The sequence below is a fragment of the Nicotiana sylvestris genome, chromosome 11, assembly GCF_000393655.2.
Source record: "Nicotiana sylvestris chromosome 11, ASM39365v2, whole genome shotgun sequence".
Classification (NCBI taxonomy): domain Eukaryota; kingdom Viridiplantae; phylum Streptophyta; class Magnoliopsida; order Solanales; family Solanaceae; genus Nicotiana; species Nicotiana sylvestris.
In genome coordinates this window covers 98,134,379-98,152,765 of record NC_091067.1, presented here as the reverse complement: position 1 = coordinate 98,152,765, position 18,387 = coordinate 98,134,379, and the positions used below count along the sequence as shown (strand labels likewise).

The 18,387-nt window shown below is 35.5% G+C and overlaps 2 protein-coding genes and 1 long non-coding RNA gene across 3 annotated transcripts; 2 read left to right on the top strand and 1 right to left on the bottom strand.

The window, feature by feature from the left end:
• Nucleotides 1-366: 366 nt before the first annotated feature.
• LOC138882382 (uncharacterized) lies at nucleotides 367-1,408 on the top strand. The gene is made up of 2 exons (XR_011403979.1): nucleotides 367-603; nucleotides 1,034-1,408. It is a non-coding gene; the product is annotated as an uncharacterized lncRNA (long non-coding RNA).
• Nucleotides 1,409-4,358: 2,950 nt separating this feature from the next.
• On the bottom strand, nucleotides 4,359-7,258 carry LOC104230896 (small ribosomal subunit protein uS4y-like). Its single transcript, XM_009783803.2, has 3 exons — nucleotides 7,056-7,258; nucleotides 5,789-6,170; nucleotides 4,359-4,717 (listed from the first exon to the last, which is right to left on the bottom strand). The coding sequence occupies exons 1-3, from the start codon at nucleotides 7,081-7,083 to the stop codon at nucleotides 4,534-4,536; spliced, it is 594 nt and encodes a 197-aa protein (XP_009782105.1). The 5' UTR covers nucleotides 7,084-7,258; the 3' UTR covers nucleotides 4,359-4,533.
• A 1,864-nt stretch (nucleotides 7,259-9,122) lies between these two features.
• LOC104229077 (protein GAMETE CELL DEFECTIVE 1, mitochondrial) lies at nucleotides 9,123-17,932 on the top strand. Its single transcript, XM_070162765.1, has 3 exons — nucleotides 9,123-9,727; nucleotides 15,673-15,859; nucleotides 17,531-17,932. The coding sequence occupies exons 1-3, from the start codon at nucleotides 9,171-9,173 to the stop codon at nucleotides 17,744-17,746; spliced, it is 960 nt and encodes a 319-aa protein (XP_070018866.1). The 5' UTR covers nucleotides 9,123-9,170; the 3' UTR covers nucleotides 17,747-17,932.
• Nucleotides 17,933-18,387: the final 455 nt, after the last annotated feature.

The following is an 18,387-nucleotide window of genomic DNA, read 5'->3' as shown; positions in this document are numbered from 1 at the left end:
TTTGCTAGGGATCAAAGGCAAAAATAAGATTGGACCAAAAATTTAATACATGCTGAAGTTATACTCGATATTAAATAATACATAAGCAAATTTGGACTTCCAGTAGTAGAAAGGGTATAAGAGTTTCCTTTTATAATACAAATATATATGGTGATTGAATCATATTACAAGTATATTTAAAGTAGTTTATCTTGTAAGATGTATGAAGAAATAGAATGACTACTAGTTTGTATTCTAGCATGATCTCGCTATGAGTTTTGGCAAAAATCATCCTTGGACTAGATCATAAACCTAAAGTACATCCTTGTGATGTTTTAGCGAACAAAAAATATCCTTATACTATTTAAGCTATTGCAAAAATTATCCTTTCGTTAAGTTTTGTCAAGAAAACTAACGCCTAAGCAAAAGAGCATGCCAAGCACGTGGATTTTCCCCTAAATTTTTCAAAAATACCCTCCTGCCCAATTATCTTCCACCTTCACCAAAAAAGACTAAGGCTTTAAAAATAAAGTTTGTTTCCAAATGAACTTCAAAGAATTATCAAGGGCAAACTCTTGAGTAAAAAGAGAAGCAAGGGCTATTTTTTCACGCCGCACAAACAAGGTAAAGAATGATTTTTCAATTCTATTACGATTTTTGCTATTTCTCAGACTGAATTAGTTGGTTAATGTATTTGGCTTCTTACTGTAAGCCTTCTTTGTCACTTTAATTTGAAAGAGATTACTGCAAGTCTAAAGGACAATTAGAAGTAACCAAGTCCCTTACCTGTTTGTTGAAATGTCAGAAAGATTTTCTAATTTCATTTTTTTCCTCGTCTTGGTTTGAATAATCTAAATGCTGCCCCAAAAGAAAATATTGGAGAAGAAGATATTAGTTTAGAAGTTGTTCATCTAGAATTAGAATTGTTAGTTTCAGGAGTCTACATTAGATAACTATATTTTCTGCTGCAAAAGAAAATATTTTTCTTGCTACAAGTTTACATCAAAGACCATTTCATTCGTGGAGATATTTAAATTTCTTCTCTTTGTTGCAGCAACAGTGGAATAGACTAATGTAAGATCCTTCATGTGATTCAAAAAAACTCTCGAAAAAAGTGCTTGATCGCGAAGTACAATTTAAAGATCGTTGCAACAATGAGAAGCAAATTGGATGTCGTGGTTAAACAAGAGCAACGAATAGTCTTAAAATTCGAGAGAAAATTTGAGGCAAAATCTGATTGTATTATTCGTTTATTTGCAGTTTTATATTAAATTTATTATCTATGCACATGTTCAATAAAAAGTAGTGTTGCTACCTAAGAGTATCATTTTGTTTCTTCTGAACAAGTGCACTAAACCGCTAGTTCTTTATTTTGGTTAAGATGAAGCAGTGAGACGTTACAATAAAGTATTTATCAGTTAACTTTTCATCTTTGTTAATGCTTAAAACTAGTGAAAACCCAGCAACAAGGAACACCTTTAGACCATCATATTAGGACCAGCAAAAGTCAATAATGAGCAGGGAAAAACAACAAAAACAACAAAAAATTTCAGCAAAAATCAGTATTCACATACTGCAATACCATTGATTAATTAAAGATAAAAACTAGCTACATAACACCAATGCAGAAACCAATAGCTAATTAATAAGAAATAAAAAAACTCCAAACACCAGAAAACGAATTAAAGACAAGAAAATATCAATATTTCTTCAATATAATAAGAAGGCAAAATTCTTCAAGAATTGTCATTTTGTTGAGATGATGAAAAGATGCAACTTTGTTGACTGACCAACGATGTACCTCTTCTAACCTGAAAGAACAAATTAAAACACTGAATATGAATCTCTTAATTTGTAAACTGTAATAAAAAAATTGAAATAAATGTTTTTACCAGTAGCTTTTCAACATTATGAAAACTTGACGTTCTCTCAGACATAATGAAGTCCAAACTGCAAGGTAGTCTGGTGGATGAATTTCAATAGCATCTAAGAAAGAAGTGGAAGTTCTACTGTTGTGGACTGATTTTGGTCTCTTTTTTAACTTCGTCCTGCTGGCTCCTTGCTCATCATCTTCTTTCCTTCTTAATTTTGAAAAATAGCAAAAATCGTAATAGAATTGGAGAATCTATAACTTTTTGACTATTGATTCTTTACCTTGTTTGTGAGGCTTGAAACAATAGCCCTTGCTTCTCTTTTTGCTCAGAAGTTTGCCCTAGATAATACTCTAAAGATCACATGGAAAGAAATTTTTATTTTTGAAGCCTTGTCTTTTATGGTGAAGGTGGAAGATGATCGGACGGGAGGGGCATTCTTGGAAACTTTAGGAGGAAACTCACGTGCTTGGTATGCTCTTTTGCTTAGCCGTTAGTCTTTTTGACAAAAATTATTGGAAGAATGATTTTTGCAATAACATAAATAGTACATGCATGTTTTTTTGTTACTAAGATGTCACAAGGATATACTTTAGATTTGCGCATAATTCAAGAATGATTTTTGCCAAAACTCATCTCGCTAGTACTAAATATTTATGAAACTTCCTTTTATCATTAAAGTTCCATTAGATATAACATTTAGAAAGACAAAAACTGCTCACATTAGATTAGACGCATGCACGAAATCACCAAATACATGACTATGTTATTTTTTAACGCGAAACTATATCAAGCAACCATGAATTAAGTAACATGGATTATACTCATTATAGTGTTAGAATTTTATAGTGGTACCACATACCGTTTCTTAAAAGAAAAAAGAAAAAATAATTTTTATATAGTAGATTAAAAATACCTAAAAATTCAAGAAAGGAAAAGGCAAAATACGTAAGTTACTCCCCAAGCTATGGACCAAATCCCTCACACACTTTTTGCGGACCAAAATTACTTTACACACTCAACCTTTCCGAAGTGTGTCTAAGACACCCCACTTTTGACCAGGTAAATTACACGCAAAACAGGTGCGTGAAGAGGTAAAAAATAAAAATCTGAAATTTTATTTGAACGTTGTAGATTCAAGCAAGTTGATCCAAAGGTCTAAATATTTTTTTTCTTTTTATCCTTTTTTTCTTTTTATCCTTTTTTTCTTTTACCATTATATACAAAACACAAAAAAGAAAAGAAAAAAGATTGCTAATGCTAAAACCTCCGTCCCCAACCTCCCTGCTCATTGGTCTTGTTCCCACTATATACGTCACCCAACCGCTCCAGTAGATCCAAGTAGGAATAAAAAAGAAATAATCTTTAGATTTAAAATCTCTACCCGTATTTTTCTCCATAGCCATGGAGTTATTAGTGAAACCCTTATCTTTTTCGTCTTTTATCAGTCGAAAATGGAGTTCTGCTTGAAACTCCGGCCAGTGAAATAGTTTAAATTCTGCTTCAAGTTGAAAAATTAAGAAGTTAATACAATTGGGTGCTTCATTTATATGAATATAGCAGTGGCAAAAGAGGAGAGTTAATGGGTTTTTTCTTGAAGCTTTTATCTGTCATGGCTGCTAAGATTTTAGAGGAAGAATCATTGCACACTTCCATTACAACTTAATTGGTGCAAAATCAATAATCCATTTCAGATATCAATCAAAGAAATTCTGGGTTTTTCTTAAAGAATAGGAGAAAGAAGGTATTTTATGAGGAAGTTTTCTGATTAATCGGAGAGGAAAGTGATGGACAAGGGGAGGAAACGGTTGGGGGGAAGGGGGGGGGATAAGAGACGAGTGGGTTTGGGTTTGTTTTCTGATTTCTTTTCTTGTTTAAAAATTAGTATCAATTGGGATGCAAATTATGCATTTTCTTTTTTTACTTGAGTTATGACACGTGTCAAGATTTAATTAACACATGTGATACAATCTCTGAGATAAAGTGGTCAAACATAAAAAAAGGTGTATCTTAGATATACTTTGGAAAGGTTAAGTGTGTAAGATAATTTTGGTCCACATGTAAGAGGAATTTGATACATAGGTCAGGTGGTAACTTATGTATTTTGCCAAAGGAAAACAAAAAAAGCAAAATGCATAAGTTATGCATTGGTTATTGGATATTTAACTAAACTTGACACGTATCTCATACGGATGATTTTTTTTTTCCATAACATAATTTATTTTTCTTTTATTCGGAGTCAGGCATCAATTATATGCAACACACGACAACAAAGCCCAAGTTGCATCTCATTTTCGCTATTATTTCGGTCAGTCCAACGCTTCTATATACTTGCAGCTTATTTTCCAACAATATCTATCAACTGCAAGCATCAAATACTAAGTACTGTAAATCAGACAATTGCTATAACTTGCCAGTAAAAAACGATTGGGAGCTGTTATGTATGATCTCGAATTTGATTCAAGTAAACCCCAACAATTCATTGTCTAGTTTAAACAAAGACAAAACTGCTCTTAAAACCAGGTCATCTGATTCAATCATAAATTTAGGCCAAAGCCTAACAAGTGCTAAACCAAACCAAAACATTTCTAACACGCGACAGTACATAAAAGTTGCAAAACATAAAACAAGAAAGTACTAAATAGGCGAAGTATAAGATCCAAATGCAAATAAACATAAGAGCTCATTCTTCATCTTCCTCGTCTCCGTCGCCACCAGATGCCTTCTTTGCAGCAGCCTTTTGGTTCTTTCTCTTCACTCTTCCAGGGCGCCCACCACCAAAAGGACTGATGAGAGAGAAGTCAATGTGCTTCTGGGAGTCCAGTCTCACCATAAAAGAAGGAACATTCACCACCTGCCTACCAACTCTGCATGACAAGATTATTAGGTCATGGCGTTATATCTGCCAGACAGATAAATGATACTAGCCCACAGTGAAAGAAATCTGAGAAAACCCAAAATGCGCAGACCAAGAGAAGTTGTTAATGTTCACAGCAGTACTAAACAACAGAACAAATAATACATAGACTACTACTTTGTATAAGGAACAGAGTACATGATATAAGAAGGAACACTCACAAATAATGCAATATATGACACAACCAACACTTTCTTCCTCTAGCTAAGGAAAAAAATCTACCAGCTGAAGTTTAATAACTACAAATTAGCTTCTACGAACACCTAGAAACACAAACCATTTTGAGATGCATCAACAAACTTACAGTGAGCGAATAAACAAGAGCTTCTCAAGAAAACAGTCTAGATATTTCAATCAGATTCCTTAATGTGGAAGCAAATATAACTCTAAAACAGATAATATATCCTTGTTGAGATACTATTCTGACAACTTCTCCTCAAAAATTCACTGCAAGAATATCGGATCACAGATTATTTGCATTGCATAGTGCTTCCAAATAAAGACCTCACTGTTAAAAGAAACAATCCTATGAAATGAGGCTCAGAAGCTTCATAAGAATTTTCATTCCATTGTTCTCTAAAGAAAAAGTCAAGTGTTCGGTAGAGCACTTGAAAAAAAAAAAGCCAAGACCTCAACCAGCACCTTCGAGAAAAGCACATCTATAAAAATAATTATCACCCGAACATCATGTTTATATTAAAGTTCTTTAGCAAAAAAAATGTGAGATAAATGATTCTTTTATAAGGAATCTCAAAACAAAAAGTTCATCACAACAGTCCCTCAAAAGGTGTAATCAAAGGCTAGATCAGTTGCTAGATATTAAAATGTTGGACTATCAAACACTTTATAAATGCCACATATTATTGCACCATAGCAGGTAATTCTAAAAAAAATATTCGCTTAGCAGTCCCGCTACCATACAGTCAGACACAGGAAATATCAGGAAAAAACATATTAAGCCTACTTATTTGAACTTTGACACTAAAACTGGCAATAAATTTTTAGTGGCAATGAATTTTACCTGATATGCCTTTGCCTAATTAGTACTCTAGCATGGTGGATTGACTTAGCCATGCCAGTCTTGAAGACAAGAGTTTGAAGACGACGTTCAAGAAAGTTCTCCACAGTGAGAGACAAGACGTAATCGAGCTTGTTCTGGCTCTCATCCAATAACCCATATCTATTCATCCTCCTCAAGAGTGCTTCACCTTCAAAAATACGACGTGGGTCTTTCTCATCCAAAGTCAGAAGCATTCTTGCAGCATTCCTGATACGGCTCAAGGCATACTGAACTCTCCAAAGCTCCCTCTTGCACCTCAATCCATATTCTCCAACAAGCTTTAACTCGGCATCCAATCGCTCCTTCTCATATGGACGTCGAGGCTTCTTAAAGGTCTTTCCATCTGAGGTACACATCAAAGTAAAAATAAATAAACATATGCTAAAAATTTTAAGAGAAAATACAGATAGAAACAATGTTATGTATCATGAAAATCATTAAAAAGGAAGCGATGCATGATACTGGTTTTATTTTAAGTGCTTTTGTCAGCTGACGTTCCGACACAATTACCTAAAGCGTTAACATCAAAATAAAATTCAACTCTTCCAACATAAAGCAATTGGTACTAGCAAGAATATGACAGTACGGAAACAGGCTGACCTAAACAGAACTGAGTAATTATTAGGCAGTTTTCTATATTTTTTACATCCCTCTATTGACATAAAATTCTCTAAAATATCCCAGTAATTTATCAGCTGATCATGAAGAAATGATGTTCCAATACAACAGCACAAAGCATTAACATCGAAATAAAATATCAACTCTTCTAACATTATGCATCCATATTACCAAGTATATGATCATACAAAAAATAGTCATCAGTCCCAAAACGAGCTGGGTCGGCTATTCGAATAGCTTATATCTTTCTGCTCAATTTGGGAATGTTTCATTCCAATATTAAAACTAGAGATTCCCAAAATCTTTTACATCCCTCCAATGACATACAAATCTCTGAATAACACTGCGCCTAATACCAATAACAGCTACCAACTACTAATTTGTATCGCTTATCAGATTCTTTAGCTTCCTAACTTATAACCGATCGAATTTATCTACACCGTCAAAATGAACCCTACAATTGCCTAAATTCCTACTAATTATTAAAAAAATAAAGAAATCAACAGGACAAACACATGCAATCATGATTATTCAGAAATCATATATTAAATAAATAAAGAAATAACACGGCAAGCCGATAAAGAGAAAGAATACAAATTTGAAGACTTACAGTTACGATAAAAGGCGACGTGTACCATGTTTTCCGGTCACCGCCGCTGTCGTCGGCGATCTGCTGAAGGGAACGGGAGGGGGGAAATGGATGATCACAGACTAGGGTTTTCAGCTAGCACTTTATATTTCAACTCTAAACCCTAATGGGCTATAATGTCTCATAACTGATTGGGTTTAACGTCAGGCCCAATAGTTCTGTGTAGTGACCCAAATGACAGATTAGACTTTATCAACTCATTTTATTTTCTTTCATCTAAGAACTATTTTAATCTATGATTGTTTATTTATTTATTTTCCACTCGGTGTTTAGTATTGGGGCCTAAGTTAATTCGGGTTCGCAACGTGTAAGGTCCACTCAAGAGAAACACTTCTTAACATGAATTTTATAAAGCTCGAACCTGAAACTCTTAGTTAAGGATGAATGGATCTTATCTTTCCCCCAACAATTCTTGTGGAAATGACACTATGTAGCCACTTTTAAGTATACTGTTTGAAATATATTTACAGTTTATAATGTATTTAAAAATTAGTCAATTTTGTTAAAACTTCAAGGTGCGACATCTTAAAGTTAAACCTCAAAATTCAAACTTTAGGACATCGTGTCCTAAAGTTCGAAAATAGTGTCCTGGAGGAATTTTATGTCCTGAATTTTAAATTAGTAGTTCAAAAATTCAGGACACTTAGTCTTAAATATTAAATTAGCAGCTCAAAAATTCAGGACACCAAGTCCTAAAGCTTGAGTGAATTGACCAATTTCTAAATACATTGTAAGTCGTGGGTTTATTTTAAATAGGGGGCTTAAAAGTGGCTATTACTGCACTTCACCCACAATTATTGTTAGTTTTAAGTCTCAATTCAATCATGCGACCGAAATTTTAGATTTTGAGAACTTTTGTAGAAAAATTTTATGTGAATTTTTTTTTAAGAAAAAAATTTTGGTGTCTGATTGCGGAGTGAGAGTCATTTTTTAAAAAGAATTATTAAATATTAGTAATAATATTAACAAACGACTTAGCGATTAGTTATGCTGGGATTGTTGTTTATTCATTGTTTGGTATATTGTATTAAGAATGACAATTGCATAATTTCTAAAAAGAAGGTATAAGTTATACCGATGCTAATTATCCCACCTTCTATAAAGTATAAGTTATCCAGAGTTAAAATTAATACCGGGATAACCTATACCTAATTTGCTAACCAAACAGAGTATTAAGGTGATATTAAATTTTTATACCACCCTTATACCTTCTGATACCTCGTACCAAACGACCCGTAGTGATTACATTAAAATAACTTGATAGTAATGTGTAAATGTTAGTTGGAGCAGTGACATAAACATAAGAAATAAGATAATTATAAAAGCACTTACGATGCCAGTTGCCACTACCATCCACTATTACCATTCACATCCACCATCAGTTTCCATCATAAAAGCACTATCAATAATATCATCTAGTGTTAGGGTTTTAAAAGCTAAAATTGTTAAGGACTTTGCAGTTATAGATTAGACTAGTCCTATCGATTTTATATGATACTATTATTATTCAAAAAATTAAATTTATTTTACTGCCACTATAAAATGAGAACAAATTGTTGCAATTTGATTTCTCCATTTTAAAGTCTGTATTTTAAATACTATACTTTGTGTGTGTATATAGTGTCCTAACTTCAACATTTATGTATATAAAATAAGAATCTTATCCTACACATTTGACTGGAAAAAGTTATATGGCTCGCACATAACAGCTTGTTTGGACGGTTGTCACGTGTCGTTTGATAATGTATCGTATCGTACTGTATTTTATATTATACTGTATCGTTTGATAAATATAACATTTGAATAAATTATGTCCTTTGCCATCATTTCATAAATCATGCACATAAAAAAATTATGATACAGGGTAAAAATATTATATAAAAGGTATGGTAAATAATAAAATAAAATTATTTAATAATAATAAAGGGTGAGATTCAAAGAAAAATATAAGTTAAAAATATGATCACACCAAATCGATCGCTACATATCCAAACAAGCTTTAAATATCCAAATTGTAACATTATGTGCACAATTCCAAAAACTACGATAGCCAACCCCTAGAAACTAGATTTCCTAATGAACTCAATCCGCAAACTCCCACTGACCTTTCTCAAAAAACCCCTCATAAACCCCACCTTCTCCGCCGCCGTCCGCCGGCGATTGTCGACCAAAAGCGGCGACGACGAGTGGAACGACGCATGGGAATCCGCATGGCTTCCGGACGATCTCTCTGGCAAGAATCGAGCTCCATGGGAAGCCGATGTAAATTTTGCACTTCCCGATGATACTACCAATACTACCGAAAATACCCAAAATGTGCCTAGAGCTTCGGAAGTTGATGCCGAAACCAAAGCCTTTGTAGAGGACATGAATGAGAATTGGCACTTAAGAAAGGGGAAGCAACAGAAAAATAGTACTAATGATGATAATGAAAAGGGCATAATAAAGATGAATGAGAATGAGAGTTCGCTGTATAGTTTGGAGAATATAAAGAGGGATTATAGGTTGAAGAAGCAGAGAATACATGCGGGCTTGTGGTTGAAGGAGATTGATAAAATGGAAGAGGCTAAGCTTGGGGATTCTATTGGTGGCAATGCTGATGATATTGAAAAGCTTCTTGATAGCTGCTCAGAGTATGTTTTTGTTAAAAGTTACAATTTTTTTGGCCGTTATTTCTTTGATTTTATGTTTTTCTTTTGGGTATGAAATTGATAAATATGTTGTATAGTTGAGATAATTGGCACGAGATGAGTTTAAATGGCGTAATGTGGTCAAAGAGGATTCATTTAACTGACCCCGACTTGTTTGGGAATGAGTTATAGTTGTAGTAGTAGTTGTTGTTGTATGCTTATGGACATAGAGGATTTCAAGATCCCAAACTAGTTTGGGATTGAGGTGTAATAGATCATTGGTTGATACAGTTGATTTTGCATATATTGGATATAAAGGATTCATGTAGTGAACACTAACTAGTTTGGGATTGAGGTGCAATTGCTCTTTGATTGATATATTTGACTGTGTTATGGATATAGAGGATTTCCAAGTAGTCTGATATTGAGGTGTAATTGTTTGATTGATATAATTGGTGGTGTTTACGGATATGTAGGATTTTTCTAGGGATTAAGGCGCATTACGTAATTTGGTATTGAGGTGTAGTTGATCTTTGATTGATATAATTGACATTGTTTAGATATATAGAGGATTCATTACGGATTGAGGCGTGGTTGATCGTTGATTGATATATATATATATATATATATATTTATAGGATTCTTCTAGGGATTAAGGCGTATTACGTAGTTTGGTATTGAGGTGTAGTTGATCTTTGATTGATATAATTGACATTGTTTACATATATAGAGGATTCATTATAGATTGAGGCGTGGTTGATCGTTGATTGATATAGTTGATTTTGCTTATGAATATACCAGACTCGTAGCCGACCCCAAATAGTTTGGGATGGAGGTGTATTTTTTATCTTTCTTTTATTTGAATAAGTAGGATTGAGGGGCAGTTTATTGGTGATTGAATGTGCTTATGGATGTAGGAATTCATATATTCGACCGTAAATAATTTGGATTGAGGCATAGTTGTTCGTTGATTGATATAGTTGGTTGTGCCTAATAAAAAAAAATGATACGAGGCCTGACCAGCCAGCAGCCTCCACCCATGATTATGAAGCGGGCGATGAAGCTGAGCACAATTCTTTCTCTCTGCATGCCAAGATCCATCTCTGGTCCTACTCTTTCTCCTCTTACTGACTTAGATTCAGAATTCTCATTCTCATTACAATCAACTGGTGATTATCTCTCTCTTCCCTGGTATGATTCTGGTGATCAAATTCAGAACCCTACAATAATTGAGACATCAAAATGGACTAAATTAGTCATGGGAAAAGCATGCAAGGCATTCGGAGTTAATTTCAAAGGGTTTGAACATGAAATCTTAGAGATGGTTCTAAGGATGGAGGAAAAGAGACAGCTTCAATTGAAAAACCAAAAGTCCAAAGAAGGAGAAAGAAAGTCAAAAAAGAAAGGGGAAACAGAAGTCAAAGAGGTTGGTATCCTTGGTGAATTATGATGGGAAAAAAAGAAGAACAAGGGGAGGAAATACCAATCTTTTTCTGGATGAAAACAAAAATCCTCAGTTTGAATGTGAATGGGTTGAATGACAACAGGAAATGGGATATTATCAAATCATTAGTAAGAGATTGGAAGCCGGATATTCTTTGTTTGAAAGAAACAAAGATTGAAGATTGGAATGGAATTCTAGCAAGGCAATTTTGGGGCAACAGATGGGTTGAATGGGCAGAACTCAAAGCCAGTGGCACTAGGGGAGGGATAGTTACGATGTGGGACAAAAGACAGTGGAACTGCATTGAAATCCAACAGGGAACTCACTCCATATCAAGTATGCTTGAGAACACACAGGAGAATTTCAGATTTTGTTTCACAGGGGTGTATGGTCCACACACAAACTGGGAAAGGGAAGAACTATGACATGAATTGGGAGCTGTTAGAGGATTATGGGATGAACAATGGGTGATTGGAGGTGATTTCAACGTTTGTAGATTTGAAAGTGAAAGGCACAATTGTGTGAGAAAATCACGAGCCATGAGGGGATTCTCTGATGTCATCCAGGATATATGCTTAGTAGATTTAGGATCTATGCTTAGTAGATTTACCATTACTGGGAGCTTACTTCACCTGGTCTAGAGGGGAGGTTAATATCCAAGCCTCAAGAATAGACAGGTTCCTTATATCATCTGAGTGGAATGATATATTTCGAAAGATTAATCAAATTGCTCTTCCTAAAGTTATATCAGATCACAACCCTATCATGCTGGAGAGTGGGGATTGGGACTCTAACCCATCCTACTTTAAATTTGAAAACATGTGGCTCAATACAGAAGGTTTCCTGGAAAAGATCAAGATATGGTGGCAGAGTTATGATGTCAATGGCACTCCTGACTTTATTTTGGTGCAAAAATTGAAGCTCTTGAAGAAAGACCTTACTATCTGGAATAGAGAAGAATTTGGCAACATTGCAGTGAAAAGGGGAAAGGCATTAGAGGAGCTTTCTTTCTTGCAACAACAAACAGAAGGAAGAGCTCAATCCCAGGAAGAAAAAACCAATATTATGAAACTCCAAGTGGAAATTCAGCAACTGGCTAAAGCAGAAGAAGTATCTTGGAGACAAAAATCTCGATGTTTGTGGCTCAAAGAAAGGGACAGAAACACCAAATTCTTCCATAAGGTGGTCAATTCCAATAGAAGAACTAATTGTATTGATAGACTCATAGTTGGGGATGACATCACTGAAGATAAAGATCTAATTAGGGGTGAGATTTAAGAATTTTATCAACAGCTCTACACTGAGAATGAAAGCTGGAGACCTACCACAAGACTGGAAGATGTAGCAACATTAAATGGGGAAGAGAAAATATGGCTGGAAAGGCCATTTGAAGAGGCAGAGGTTTTGGCTGTAATTATGAATTGTGCACCTGATAAAGCTCCAGGTCCGGACGGATACACTATGGCATTCTATCAGAAAGCATGGGAGGTGATCAAGTATGATATCATGGGAGCCCTTCAACACTTTCACCAGAATGGCAACCTAGTTAGATCATGCAATGCCACTTTTATAGCACTAATCCCGAAGAAGAAAGGAGCCACTGAGCTGAGAGATTATAGGCCAATTAGTTTGTTTGGTAGTGTTTACAAAATTGCCTCCAAACTCTTAGCAGAAAGGTTAAAAGGGGTGATAGGAAAATTGGTGTCTAGTCATCAAAATGCTTTCATAAAAAATAGGCAGATCACAGATGCAACTCTTATAGCTAATGAGATATTGGATTGGAAGATGAAGTCAGGGCAACCTGGTCTACTTTTCGAACTTGACATAGAAAAGGCATTTGATCAACTTAATTGGACCTATCTGATAAATACACTAAGAAGGATGGGATTTGGTGAATGTTGGATTAGATGGATCAGATTTTGTATCACTAGAGTGAAGTACTCAATCCTGATCAATGGTGGACCAGTTGGATTCTTTTCTCCCCAAAAAGGCGTTAGACAGGGAGATCCTCTGTCTCCTTTCTTATTCATCCTTGCTATGGAAGGGCTTAGCAAAATGTTAGATAAAGCAAACCAGCTTCATTGGCTAGATGGTTTCAAGGTGGGAAGTGCAGATGGCAACTCTGTTACAGTCTCCCATCTGCTCTATGCAGATGATACTTTAATTTTTTGTGGAGCTGAAAAATCACAGGTCTTATACCTCAATCTTACACTTATGATCTTTGAAGCTATCTCAGGCCTACACATGAACATGTTGAAGAGCATCATCTACCTAGTCAATTCAGTTCCAAACTTGGAAGAGCTTGCGGAAGTAATGTGTTGTAAGGTGGGCTCTTTCCCTACAACATATCTGGGTCTTCGTCTGGGAGCTAGATACAAAGCTCTAGCTATCTGGAATGGAGTAATTGAAAAATTTGAAAAAAAAGTTAGCTTCCTGGAAAATGCAGTATCTTTCTTTGGGTGGTAGATTTACACTCATCAATAGTGTGTTGGATAGCATTCCTACCTACTTCTTGTCACTGTTTCCAATCCCAGCTAAGGTCCAAAGGAGACTTGATCAACTAAGGAGAGATTTTCTATGGGAAGGAAATAGTCAAACTCACAAATTCCATTTGGTTAAATGGCCAAGAGTTATTCTCCCCAAGGTGCATGGAGGGCTAGGAATAAAAGATCTCACTTTACACAACAAGAGTTTGTTAATGAAATGGCACCGGCGGTACAACATGGAGAACCCTGGGCTGTGGAAAGTTGTAATACAAGCAAAATATGGGGTGGCAAACAACTGGTGTACTAGACAAAGTAGACTGCCTCATGGTTCTGGGCCATGGAAACACATTTCAAAGTTATGGGGTGACTTTCAACTCAAGTCATCACTCAAGCTTGGGAATGGAGCTCATATTTCTTTCTGGAAAGATAGATGGTTAGGGTTAGAGATCCTGAAAGACGAACACCCAAGTCTATTTCTTTTGGCTAGCAACAAGGATTCCACTATTGAGCACTATTGGCAATATAACTCATGGGCCCTGCAGTTCAGAAGAGATATCCAAGACTGGGAACTAAATGACTTGCTGAGATTGCTTTCAAAACTATCAGATTTTAAGGTCAATACTCGGGTGAAGGACAAGCTGGAATGGGGAGATTCCAAAGATAAAACCTATATTGTCAAAAGAGGATATGACAATCTATGCTCCAATAAAGAGCTGATTGACAAATGGTCGTGGAAGCTCATATGGAGAACCAAACTCCCTATAAAAGTAATTGGTTTTATCTGGACAAGCCTGCATGAAGCATGCCTTACTCAAAACAACCTCAGTAGAAGAAGCATTCCGACAGTGAACAGATGTTTTATGTGCCAGGAGGAGTCTGAGAGTGTGAGACATTTGTTTCTTCATTGCACAGTAGCAGCTGACATATGGAACATGTTTTTATCCGTTTTTAGACTTGCTTGGGTCATGCCTTGCAGTATCAAGGATGCTTACGAGAGCTAGAGCTCATGGAGAGTTGGGAAATCCATCAAAAAAACTTGGCAAATGGTGCCTGCTACTATTTTTTGGTGCATCTGGAATGAGAGAAATCGCAGATGTTTTGATGGGATTTCAACTCCTAATCACTCTCTTAAAGCAACTTGTCTAATCAATTTATTTACTTGGTTTAACCAAGCCCCTGTAACTAGCTTTGAATCTTTTTGGGATTGTGTCTGCTCCTTAGTTATGTAAGTTTTTGTATATGTGCAGCCACACTTTTGTTGTATATTTTTGCTATGCATCTTCTTGATGCCATTTAATGAAATTATCTTACTTCATCAAAAAAAAAAATTGATGTAGTTGGCTGTGCTTATTTGATGTGCATTTGAATTGGTTCGTTATCGTATCATTATTCATTAACTAGTTTGCATGCAATTGTGAGTTTTAATAATTTTGTCAGAGGTGGATCTAGAATTTAGAATTAGTGGATCGGATTAGTAGAAGTCTTATTATTTATTGACATTTTTTGACATCTTTTGCATACATTCGGTTGAACCCAATGCATTACTTGCGAGCCATTCGGTTGAACCCAATGCATTACTTGCGAGCCATTCGGTTGAACCCAATTCTAAGGGCTAGATCTGTATTGGGTTTCGTATACTTCCATTCAGGATCTTTTTCCTATATAAGAAATCTTGGCGCATCCCAAAAGAGAAATATCTTCATTCCGGGGAGACAGAAGTTTTCAACTACCTATGCTAAAACATTGTCTTGAAAGATACTGATGATGAAAGCAAGTCGTAAGTAGTAGAATTGCGGCTATATCACTTGAGTATGTGTTGACTTTAGTATACCTTTTCTCAGAAATCTTGCCACATTTCAAGCATCTTTTGTCTTGGTGGAATGTGAGTATGGAATTCCTGAACTTGTGTGAGCTGATGCGGTGAATACTTGCTTTCAATGCAATCTGAAGGTTAAGTTTGATACCGTGATGACCTGCTATATCTTTTTAATTTCACTTTGTTGTGTGTGCAAATGTAGGATTTTTGATTCACCTAATGATGATTTAAGCAATTCAAACATTACGAATTCTGAGTTCAAAAACAAACCTGATGGCTGGGAAACAACGTCGAAAACGCAAGATGGGAATATATGGGAGATGTCACAAAGAGAGGAAGATATCTTAGTCCAAGAATTTGAACGCCGAATTGCATTCAATAAATTCCAGGTTTGTGGAGAAATTCCAATTTATGAATTCAAGCTTAGTTGCAGAGCAGACTTGTTAAGTTTGGTGAATCCGCTAGCTTTGGTTTAAGCATGTGTCGTTGTTCCAAAAAATTGGTGCCCACCCTTGCCAAAAGTATCAGATTATTTTGCTTAGATCCTTCTTATTTGTTCTTCTTATAGATTTTTTTTCTCCCTTTTTATATTTTTCCTTTGATCAGAAACGTATAAAAAATCATTTTAACTGCACACACCAACTGAGGCGACAACACTGTGCTACTTATTAGCAAAAAACAGCAAAGCACCCTGTAAGGTTGTGCTAGTTGCAGCCCATCCAAAGTTTTACGAGGGTCGAACTAGAAATGTATTTCTCTGTTGAATATCCAGAACTAGTCTTCGACGAAGGCATTGTCCGCTACTGAAGGAGTGATAAATTTTCAGTCATTAACCATCACATCCACAGGAATTTATCAACCCCCCCCCCCCAAAAAAAAAAAGGCTAATATGCTTACCATATCTTCTACCAGGCACTTTTTTTGTTCTAGGGGCGTGGCAAATGATCGTTGTATTATAGTCTGCTGTCATATGACATGTTGAAGGGCTATCAGAATATTCTGCCTAATAATTTCCCAGCAGTATTTAGGCGAAAAAAATGCCCGAACTTGAAGCCTCTTCCTCTTTCATTGTAGAGCCAATACTACCACCTTCCTCTGAGATTGGCCTTTCTAGTCACTTAGTTATTTTCCTGCAAATGGATTTGGGTGCTTTGAAGTTGTGGTCTCTTAATGGAACTCTATGCATAGAGGTTTTGTTAAGTTGCCCTGTCACATTCCTTGTTCTGTTCCCTCTTACCACTTGGTTAATGAGGATGACACCATTGTAATTGTACGTCCTCTGAGCAGTGTCCATTTAGGGGAAAAACGGGGAAAAACTTTTGTTCTTGTTTCCTTCCATTACCAGTGAAGTGTAGCTGAGTGTCTGCAACAAATCTCTTCGGCCAAATATAGCCTCTGAAATTCCCTTCCAATTCATTTTCTTTGGCGGTCCACATCTCTGGAGGGGTAAACATTCTCTTTGGAGCTTGTCATTTCTGATAGCAGGTCCATGTTCTATTTCCGATCCTAGCCTTACATTATTCACCAAGTACGTAGCTTGCCTTATAATCCTAGTATATCATTGACCAATAAAATTGGTGGCTGTTGCGTACCTTGGTCGGTAACATGATGGCTTGTCATTTTCGGTCTGTCTTTATAAAGTTCACTCTGTAACAATATGAGCTTGAAGTACTTATTCTCCAATTTCATGTTCTCTAAGCTCATTGCCAATCCCATTCTTGTCAGTTGTACAATTTTAGTATTTTATGCACTTGATTGTGACTTGTGAGTTATTTGTAGACAGGAATATAGGCTATATGTTTCCACATATGCCAGACGGACCTCATTGTAAATTATTTTTTGCCTTTGCTATTTTTTTTAAAATTTTTTATCTTGACATGTGTTCCTTTTAACATGTACCAAGTATTCCTCTGTGATTCTGTCCAGTAATGAATAAAGTAGCAATTTAGCAAAGTAAAGTTTAACACGGATTTTATAAGGTTCTGACAATAGATGGTGAAACTTCATGGTCTATTGTTTGGTGTTGTTTCTTATGCTCTGCATAAATGTTCATTATGCAGATTGCTAGTTTTATTAAAACCCATATATTCAGCCGAAGGAGGCCTATAGATGGTTGGAAGTACATGATAGAGGAGATTGGACCAAATGCCAAGAAAGGGAAGGGCAGTGTTTCAAGGTTGCCTAGCATAGCAGATGCATCAACTCGGCCTTTTAGAGAGGAAGTAACATCATCGGACACTACTTTCCCCTCTAATCGGGGGAGGACTGGAAGGTAGTATTTGTAAATTTTTGTTCATAGAACAGAGTTTCATTGCGGAACTATGGACATCAATGTTGTAAAATTAGTACTGAACTTGTCTTAGGAAGTGTTGTTGAATTTAGTACAAAATTCTCAGTAGGTCCTGGTGGAAATCATCTTTTTCCATCTTAATAAACATAATCTATATTTTTGTGTTGGTATATTTTTCTCTTCGTTTTCTATCTCGAGCTTAATATAACTTTAATCATTTTCTCGTTTAATAACTCCATCCCTGACATGAGCAAGATTAAATTCCTACATTAGTTTAATATAGAAGCTTAAACCATTGCAACATTAAGCACAAGTAGTAATCAACTGCTGATCTGTTCCGTATAAAAAATTTTGATTAAAAGAATTTAGTTTGCACCATTGAGGTAGGTTTGGTTTTCGCACCCAGTTCCAGGTGTAATTTTTTTTTGTTTTTTAAAAATAAAACCATGGCTATTTTCCATTGCTAGATTATGAAAACTGTGATATTTGTCAATTCTTTTTGTAAACTTGTCCGTTTCTCTTTGATTTCGTAATTTTACAATTTACTTTGATAATTTTACACTTTACTGTCATTAAGCTATGTTTCATGAGTTGTTACCAGTATATGTGGGAACAACTTTTCATTTT

Excerpts from the sequence above, each read along its gene's own strand:
- LOC104229077 (XM_070162765.1), top strand. The coding sequence starts at position 9,171 with ATGAACTCAATCCGCAAACTCCCACTGACCTTTCTCAAAAAACCCCTC. Across the intron at positions 9,728-15,672 it reads CTTCTTGATAGCTGCTCAGA|GATTTTTGATTCACCTAATG; the intron begins GTATGTTTTTGT and ends GTGCAAATGTAG. Across the intron at positions 15,860-17,530 it reads TTGCATTCAATAAATTCCAG|ATTGCTAGTTTTATTAAAAC; the intron begins GTTTGTGGAGAA and ends TTCATTATGCAG.
- LOC104230896 (XM_009783803.2), bottom strand. The coding sequence starts at position 7,083 with ATGGTACACGTCGCCTTTTATCGTAACT. Across the intron at positions 6,171-7,055 it reads CGTCGCCTTTTATCGTAACT|ATGGAAAGACCTTTAAGAAG; the intron begins GTAAGTCTTCAA and ends TGTGTACCTCAG. Across the intron at positions 4,718-5,788 it reads ATTAGGCAAAGGCATATCAG|AGTTGGTAGGCAGGTGGTGA; the intron begins GTAAAATTCATT and ends CTTGTCATGCAG.